The 9,275-nt window shown below is 45.4% G+C and overlaps 1 protein-coding gene across 1 annotated transcript; it reads left to right on the top strand.

Moving 5' to 3' along the window:
• The first annotated feature begins 842 nt into the window (after nucleotides 1-842).
• On the top strand, nucleotides 843-8,811 carry LOX (lysyl oxidase). The gene is made up of 6 exons (XM_086479990.1): nucleotides 843-1,593; nucleotides 2,110-2,218; nucleotides 3,452-3,589; nucleotides 5,891-6,047; nucleotides 8,458-8,553; nucleotides 8,692-8,811. Exons 1-6 carry the CDS (start codon nucleotides 843-845, stop codon nucleotides 8,809-8,811), a joined length of 1,371 nt encoding a protein of 456 aa, XP_086336116.1.
• Nucleotides 8,812-9,275: the final 464 nt, after the last annotated feature.

Below are 9,275 nucleotides of genomic sequence, written 5' to 3'. Positions count from 1 at the left end.
TCCCCCTCCCCGCCACCCCGTTTCTAGTCTCTCCAGTGCTGATGAGCTAATAGCATTTTTCCTTTGCATACTTTGGCGCTGCCCCACGGCATACTCTGGCAGCCTACGTGTGTCTGAGCGCGCCCGCCCGCCGCAGGCTCGGCTCGGCTCGGCTCGGCGCGGCTCGGGGCGCGGGGGGAGACAGGCGGGGAGGGAGGGAGGGAGGATGGAGAGGGAGGGAGGATTGGAGGATGGGGAGCCCCCGCCGCCGCGCCGGGCCTGGCCTCCCCGTGCCCCCCCCCCCCCCCCCAGCCCCCCCGGGCGGGGGGCGGCCGTGGGGGAACTGTCAGGGCCGCACGTTTCCAGCCGCATTACGTGAACAAATGGCGGGGGCGCAACCAGCCCAGCCAGCGGGGCTTGTGTAACTTTGCGAGCGTGCCAGCAAGTTTAAAGTCCCTGCTCTCTCCTCCTCCTCCTCCTCCTTCCCTCGCTCCAGACACCAGCGCGGGCCGGAGGACGATGAGAGGCTGATTGTTTGCTCCGGCTCCCATTCGCATCCCCTCGCCTATAAATACCCCGGAGAAGAAAAGCCGCTCCCGCCGCCTCCCCAGGGCCGGGCTTCCTTCCCGACGGCCCGACCTGCCCGATGGCACCGCCCGGGTGCCGCCGCGCCTGAGACCCCGCTGCCCGCCTAACCCTTCCAGAGAGGCAGCGCGCACCCCCCCGGCCTCCTCACACCCACCCCCTACCCCATCCCGGCCAGGAAGGCGCCCCTCGCTCTCCGCTCGCCCCCCCCCCCCCCCTTCCCCCCACGGTTTAGCCCGTTTCTCTCTCTCCGCCGGCACCCAGGAAAAAAGAAGAAGATGCATTTCGCGCCGCCGGGGCTCCTGCTCGCCCAGCTCCACGCGTGCATCTACTGGAGCTGCCTGTGGCCCGCCGGCTGCCAGCCGCCGCCGCGCCGCGACCCCCCGCCGCCCCCCGCCGCCTGGAGGCAGCGGATCCAGTGGGAGAACAACGGGCAGGTGTACAGCCTGCTCAGCCTCGGCTCCCAGTACCAGCCCCCCCGGCGCAGGCAGGCGGCGGAGGCGGCGGGCAACCCCATCCTGCTGCTGCGGAACAACGGCACGCTGCCGCGGAGAGCCGCCGCCCGAGCCGCTGCTGCCGCCGCCGCGCAGCTAGAGCCCGCCGCCGCGCAGCCCCAGCCCGCTGCCGGCAGCCGGGGGGGCTCCGGCGCACGGCGCTGGTTCCAGGCCGGCTACCAGGCCCCCTCCGGGGGTCGCGCCGCCGGCGGGCAGCGGAGTCAGGGGACCGCCACCCCCGCGGCCGCCGGGGCGGCCAGGGGCGCCTCCTCGGGGGCGTCGCGACCCAGCGCCCCCACCAGCCCCGCCGGCGGCGCCGGGACCGACGGCAACCGGAGCAGCACAGGGGCCGGCGGCCTGCCGCCCCTCAGCAGCTTCAGACCCGGACGGGAAGATGTCATGGTAGGAGACGACCCCTATAACCCCTACAAGTACACGGACGACAACCCCTATTACAACTACTACGACACCTACGAGAGGCCCCGCCAGGGCAGCAGGTACAGACCCGGCTATGGCACCGGCTACTTCCAGTACGGTAAGAGCCCTCCTTTCTTTGCCCACCCTGTCCGTCCCTTCCCTCCCCTCCCCTCCCGCCGGCCCCGGCCCCGCCGCGCCGCCCCGCTCCCTCCCGCGCCCCCCGGTGCCAGCGCGGCGCGTCCCGACGGAATGCGGTGCGGGGGTCGGCGGCTCCGCCTGCCCCTCGCTCGGGGCAAAAACCTGACCGGGCGGGCAATTGCACGGCTCCCGGCCCGCGGGGAGCCCGGTGAGCAGCAGTCCCCGCAGCGGAGGGGGCCGGCACGGCGGGAAGCCCACCGCGGCGGTCCGGGCGTCGCGCTTGTGATGCGATCTTTGAGGAAAGTCGAAGGCCCTGAGCAAAAGGGAGAGCGAGCTTAACGGGGGGGTGTGGCGGGGGGGGGTGTGTGGGGGGGTTGGGGGCGGCAGGGGTCCGTATCAAAACGGACGGCTTCTAAGGATTGGGATGGAAGCCAAGTATTTGCAGACGTGTCCTGGGTTGATCTTGCTGTTATGTGGTTGGTCTGATGAACTGCAGGTCTCCCTGACTTAGTCCCGGATCCCTATTACATCCAGGCGTCCACGTATGTCCAGAGGATGTCCATGTATAACTTGAGATGTGCTGCCGAGGAGAACTGCCTGGCAAGGTAGGCATTGCCTCGGCTTTTGCCTGTTCACTGTGGGTTCTTGTGCTCCTGCGCCCACTGCAGAGTACCTGAGGACACGGTGAAGAGTGGAGAAAAGAGAGGCTGGAGGGCCTGAGGAAGCATAGCCCAGTCTGTAACCTTCTTCTAAGCCTGTGGCAGATGGTATGGTGTGGACTTAAGAAAACAATACCGCCATATTAAACACGCAAACTACAGATGCTTTGAAGAACCTACATCTTGGGAAAAGTTGTATTGTGCATTTCTGTTATCAGGCTCATTCAAACACATCTGAACTTTGCAAAATGGAGATGCCTAAAAAACCCACTTGAATCTGATGATTTTCATCTCCCTTCTCTCATCCAACCAGAAAAAGTCCTATTCTTAACCAGCACGAGTTACTATTAAAATTGCAACATGCTAATTGTTTCTGGGCCTATGCCTTGTAATGTCTCTTAAGACTAAAATCTTCCTGAAAAGTGTTTCAAAGTCTTTTAACAGGTTGAAATAACATCTTTGCTATGAAGTTAGGTCCCATCCAGTTGGCAAAGAGGGATTTTTCCTGTTTTATTTGGAAAGAAATCAACATGGCTGGTTTTAACCATTTTAACTTGTTTGAAACTTTATCATGCAAAACAGATTTATTTATTTACCAGCATCAGTAACTGATGTCACACCGTTTCCAGGGTCATGCTCTTTCTTCACTTGCTGGAAAAAGAAAACATGGCATAAGAAGCAGTATTTTTTATGCTAACTTTACAGTGAAGACTAATTGAAATGTGCTTGCTGGCTATCAATTGATAAAAATATTCCAGTATTTAAAAGACTGTAGATGAATGTGAAATAGAAAAATATGTATTTTACAATAGAAACAAACATCTGTTGTCTGATCTTGCAAACACAGTGAGTTATTTTGGTTAACAGCAACTAATGAAATTGTATTTTTGGTACCAGAATAATTTTACAGCCAAGTGGCAATCTGCTTCAGAGACGGAGGCAGAGAGTCAGTGGTGAAACTCCTGTTTGTATTATTAGAAGCAGATCTGAATCTTGCTCAGGTCTTGGTCTGACACCAGGCACTTCTGAGCACACAATATGGAATTCTTGTGCATCTCCAATGCATGAGCTTTAAGGGGGCTGAAAAGATCTGTGCTATCAGTTACTTCTGAGACAATATAAAGGGTTTTTTAAAGTGTTTCTTGCATACACTTACAGCTCTTCTTTGTATTATTACAGTTCAGCTTATCGAGCAGATGTTAGAGACTATGACAATCGGGTGCTCCTGAGATTCCCCCAAAGAGTGAAAAATCAAGGCACGTCAGATTTTCTGCCCAGCAGACCCCGTTATTCATGGGAGTGGCACAGCTGTCACCAGTGAGTGAAGTGCTCAGTATGGTACCTTCTAATTATCTTTTTCACTAACAAATTGTCACTTATATAAGGTGACATTTTCTAAAACCGCAGTGAAGTGCGGGAAGCCATGAGGAAACTTTAGCCTTTTACTGTCTGATTAATTTTATGATAGTGGTAGTTACTCTTTATATAGCCACATGAAATCATGTCAAACAAAAATGGATATGAAGCTTATTCATAAGTTTAAAACTCTTACAAGTATAAATTCATTATAAACACAAGTCTCAAATCAGTTTTGACAGTGGGACTTTAAGGATATTTTACATAGCTTATAGTTTAGTTACCTTTGAAGTGGAACCAGTAAATAAAAGTCCCAATCATGTTAAAAAAACTGTGGAAACCCTAAAATGTACACTTACTAGCATGTTCCCTGTAACACATCATTGCAAACATTGACCCATACTTCTTGACTCGAGTTTCATGGGTTACTTCTTGACAAGGAATGGCCTGGTCGATATGGAAAAGAGAAGATACTGAGTTGACTGATCTAGTTATCAATACCCTTATCATATCATGATACTTTCACATAGCAATATCGCTCTAGAAAAATCAAAATTGCTGGAAACATGGCAAAGCAAATGTAGTAGCATATTTTCAACATTTTGGGAGCAGGTAACACAGCAAATTTTTACCTTTTCAGGAAATTCACATGCAACAGTTTGTCGGTTTGTTCCAATTTTTGCTATTTCATAGCTGGATCAATTGTAAAATATTAGAAAACTTACCTTACTTCCACCTTACTTAAGATACAATTCTGCTGTTATGGGTACATAAGTGATAATAGTATTCTGTTAAAAAAATAGTATGTAATGTGGGCTTGATCTAAAGGCCACTGAAGTCAGTGGAATATTTCTCTTGAGCTTCAGAGGCTTTAAGCTTTGAATGACAAGTCAGTATCATTAGAACAAATTCTTTCAAAAAAAAAAAAAAGATATTACTAGTTTGTAAGTCTTCTAAGGATCAAAAAGCTAAAACTAAACCAAACCGAATAAAAAAAGCCTCCATAAATGCTTTAGTTAACCACCACCCCTGAAAAAAAACACCACCACCACCACAAGAAACCCAACTCCAGTACTTACAATGGATGAAATGGGCAGAGAGCTATTGAAATCTTCCATTTGTAGAAAAGCAGTTTCTGACTCTGCCATGATAGTCCAGCTATTGCTATCCAGATGCAAAGTGTCTCTGATGTTGATTCAGTTCTTGGACAGAAAATACATTGCCTAAAAAATAAATGCATTTCTTGTGATCATTTCCATGACAGTGAAGCAAGCGCGTTTGGAAATGAACTATAACTGCCAATTAGTTTGGCTAGCCATCAGACTTAAGTGTTAGTCATCATCATCTGTGGACGGGTTTTAGTGCTTTTGATATGCATGCTTGTGAGACTTGTGTGCTCCTCTTTGTTTTAACAATATGTTTGAATTCTGTTTAATTATTTCTTTTTCATATACCTCTTGAGCTGAAAGCATTCATAAGTAACAGCACTCAAATGCTGCACAGACAAAGTGCAGGTAGATAGTACAAGTTTAGTTTTCCACGTGTTTGGTAAAAGTGAAATGACAAGAATAATGGGTATTCAAGTCCACAGTAAGAGCTAGAACTCACTTTGTGTGAGAGCAAGAAAAATGCATCACTGTGCCCAGATCAAAAGCACACACACTTTTGAAATAGACACTACATTAAGTATAGACTACAAAAATTGTGGACATTGGATGAGATCGGCATTGCCAGTACACAGAAGCTGATTTTTTTGTGCAGATTTTGTTTTCACTAATGTTATGAATGTATTACATGGATTGAGAGCCATGGAAATGTAAATTGCTGGGGTTTTGCTAGCAAGTAGCAAACTCCCCTGGAATTTATAGCATGTAAGGTAAGCATTCCTAGCAAAACTCTGGCTAAAGGTAGTTGTAAGATGTACAATTCAAATATGAACTACTTAATACTTGCTATTGTTATTGGAAAAGAGTTGAAACAGGAAATTTTTGAAAAACAGTGCTGCTATGGAGTCTTTCCCTTGACAAATTAAAATCTATAATTTATTTACAGAAGTTGGCATTTTTATAGTCATTGAAGATTAGAATAATGCAAATAAAACTGAATTGAATAGCCAGTAACAGGAAAGCATACTAATACACAAATTCTGTGTAATAAAAAAAATTTGGCCAGATCTAACAGAAGGTAGATCAAATAGGAATATGTTGTAATGTTACTGACAAGATCTGATCCATCTTAAACATTTTATCTGTGGTTTCATAGACATTATCACAGCATGGATGAATTCAGCCACTATGACTTGTTGGATGCAAGCTCACACAGAAAAGTTGCTGAAGGACACAAAGCAAGTTTCTGTCTTGAAGATACCTCCTGTGATTATGGGTATTATAGACGGTATGCCTGTACAGCGCATACGCAGGTAAGAGTTGGTTCAGAGACAACCAAGTTTATTTTCCCCCTCTAATTAATCTTTGGATATTCTCTCTTCCAAGCATCTGATGCCTTACATTATCTGATGCCCTAAACTAGCTCTGAAATTCTCCATCACAGAGGCCAGGATAGCAACTTGGACAATTAAAATTTACCCAGGTGCTACCAAATGTGGGTATTTCATTAAAATGCAGGGACACTCATTAGCCTAGCACCACTGTTATCTGAACTATATTAAAACACACCACAAGTTCTTGTGCTTATGGGACGGGTCAAGCAAGATAAAGGGAACTGAAGACAGAGTCAGTAAAGAAGTCATTTCCAGTGTTCATCCCCCACAAACTGCTCAGTGATGTCCTTGGCTGGTCCCAGAGTTCACAGATAGTATTTTCTCCCTCGCAGGGCATGAGGCTGCAAGGTGCTGAATTCCCTTAATAACTATAGCTATCAGCTGGCAGTCCAACACAGGAAACATAGTTTTAGTCGTGTATAGAAGGCTGTTAAAGAGAATGGCAGCCATGTGGACATTATGGTTGGTCATATACAAATGTAAAGCAAGGTGTTGGGGCTTATTAAGGGAAGAGACAAAAAATGGAATGTACCATGATGATATTATACAAATCCATGACAGACTCCTACCTTGAATATTGCATGGAGTTCTGGTCACCACCTCTCAAAAAAGCTTAAAAAACTAAACCAACCAACCCCAGGAGAACATGGATGATCATCAGGGTAGTACAGCTACCACACTAAGAGATTTCATAGACTATTCCATCTGGAAAACCAGAAATAATACCTAATCTTGAGTGGTCCTGGATGCAAAGAAGAAATTGTTGGTATTCACTGTTTCTCACAGTACAAAAATTTAAGGATAACCAAAAGAACTGTCAGACAAAGCTTTAAAACAGAGAGGAGTGCTCTTTTGACACATGAATAAAGTATTAAATTCCTTGCCATAGGATGCTTCAGAGATCATAAATATCTACATGGGTTCAAAAAAGAAAATTAGACAAAGTAATGGATGCTATTAAACACAAAAACTGTCTTAAATACAGTTAAATGCCTGGTGGAAGGAATTTGCCTGGGTAAAGGACACTACACATCCCATTTCTTATGTTCTTGTCCTCATACATCTGCTGCTGACCACTATCAGAGACATGACACTGAGCCTGATGGATCTGTGGTTTAACTCAATGTGGCCATACTTATACATAAACTTGTATCCCTTATTCTGCAGTTTTTAATCTAGGAGGTATTTTATTACAGAGAAATGACAGCTATGCTTCACTGGCTGACGTGTCCACATTTGAATTTTAAATATAATGAGTGATCTGCAATATAAAAAGGCTTTGAAGAGGTTTTATAAATATCTTTTCTTCTTCTGTATACTATGACATCTAACGAAGCAACACACATATTTTACAGCTGGAGTATTTATGTGTCATAAGAATCATGGCTGTGTCAGCATTTCCACTGGAAGCCCATATTTCAGGGGTTTGTAATTGGACTGTAAAACTTTCCTCCAGCCTCAGACTTGGCACATACATGCGAGAGTCTGAGCTGATCACCAGCTGGATCAAGAGGGAATTCCTGCAGGACTTGGGTTTTGTGCACTCTGTGTGTCACCAGAACACATCAGCTTTGCAATCTGTATTTGCCATGGTTAAAGACAGCAGGTTTGAACCACTGACACATTCATATATGGAGATTCTTACTTATGTTCATAATAGCAAAGAAGTTTTCAGAAAAGATTCATCTGGAAGAAAGGCTACGTTTTTAGTTCTCCCAGATTATTATGTCACAATTGCCTGAAGAGATGCCATTTCCATGCAAAACTCAATGTGAAAATGGCCCTAGACTTTACTGTTCAAAGATGGCACTTTGGCAGAGCACATCTATAGCAAAAAGTTGCATCATTCCTAAGGGAAAAGACAGGTTCCAACACAGTGATCAAGTTTGTACTCAAGGACCCCAGAAGCTATTTACTTGAGATTTACAGATATTTAGGTACAGTCTTTGGTTGGTTTTGATTTTATTCTCACCCTTTGTAAAGAACAGTGAGTAATAGCATCAACAATATTTACATAAAGGGAGTACTGTAACAAGTGATAACAAAATACAGAAAACCACAGCTATCTCACAGATGATTATCTATCAATAGTATAGGTGTTTCTTATGCAGTGGAATATAGTGCTGTCTACAGAAGTGATATGTCTGGCTTACATGTTCTAGTGTAGATACTGAAATAAAATGCCAAGAAAAAAATAAGGCTCATTTCGTGAGGTAATTTTCATAGTGAAATGTGACGGATAAGTGAACTTTAGTCCGAGTATACCTAATGTCTAGAATGTTACTATTCCTAATGATTTTTTGACATCCATCTTAACTTCATTTTTAAGGGACTGAGCCCTGGCTGCTACGACACTTACAATGCTGATATAGATTGCCAGTGGATTGATATTACAGATGTAAAACCAGGAAATTACATTCTGAAGGTAAGGGTATTGGGAGTGGGGAGGTTTCAGGGTTTTTGTTTGTTTTCTGAAAAAGCAAATCATATGCATACGTCTTTTTGAATGTAAGTTATCAACTCAGACCTGGAAGTAGACAATACTGTGCTTTCTCTCCTTAAGGTGAGTGTAAACCCCAGCTACCTGGTGCCTGAATCCGATTACTCCAATAATATAGTACGATGCGATATACGCTACACAGGCCACCATGCATACGCCTCTGGCTGTACAATTTCACCGTAAGTACATTCCTTTGTCTTTGCAACTATTTTATATTCATAATACTGAAGGTGACAGATTTATAAGCCTTAGAGACGTACTTTTTATTGAAAAAATAACTCCCACCATTAATTCCAGTGATATCAATTTCTTCAGCATGTTGTTTCTTGGGTTTCAGGATCTAGTGTGTTAATTCAAAATTCAGATGGTACTTTTCAAAGGTCATTTTTGGCAGAAATGATGGCAACAGTTACTTCACTCTTGCTAACTGCACAGCTTTCAAATCCTCACCTCTGGCAATTAAACTGTTTCCGTAAGGTTAGCACTGACTTTTAAAAATTATTTAGGCTTGGAAAACAATCCTAAGTGAGAATTTTGCTCTTGCCATCAAGATATATAGCACTTTCAAAATTGGTGCTACTGTCTGGGCTGCTAGATAACTACCTCTGGCTCATGCCACCTTTGTATTTGCACTAAAACCGTTCTGT

Source organism: Leptosomus discolor, chromosome Z, assembly GCF_034619465.1.
Source record: "Leptosomus discolor isolate bLepDis1 chromosome Z, bLepDis1.hap2, whole genome shotgun sequence".
Taxonomy (NCBI): Eukaryota; Metazoa; Chordata; class Aves; order Leptosomiformes; family Leptosomidae; genus Leptosomus; species Leptosomus discolor.
Note: the sequence above shows the minus strand (reverse complement) of the source record. Positions and strands in the feature narration are given on the sequence as shown.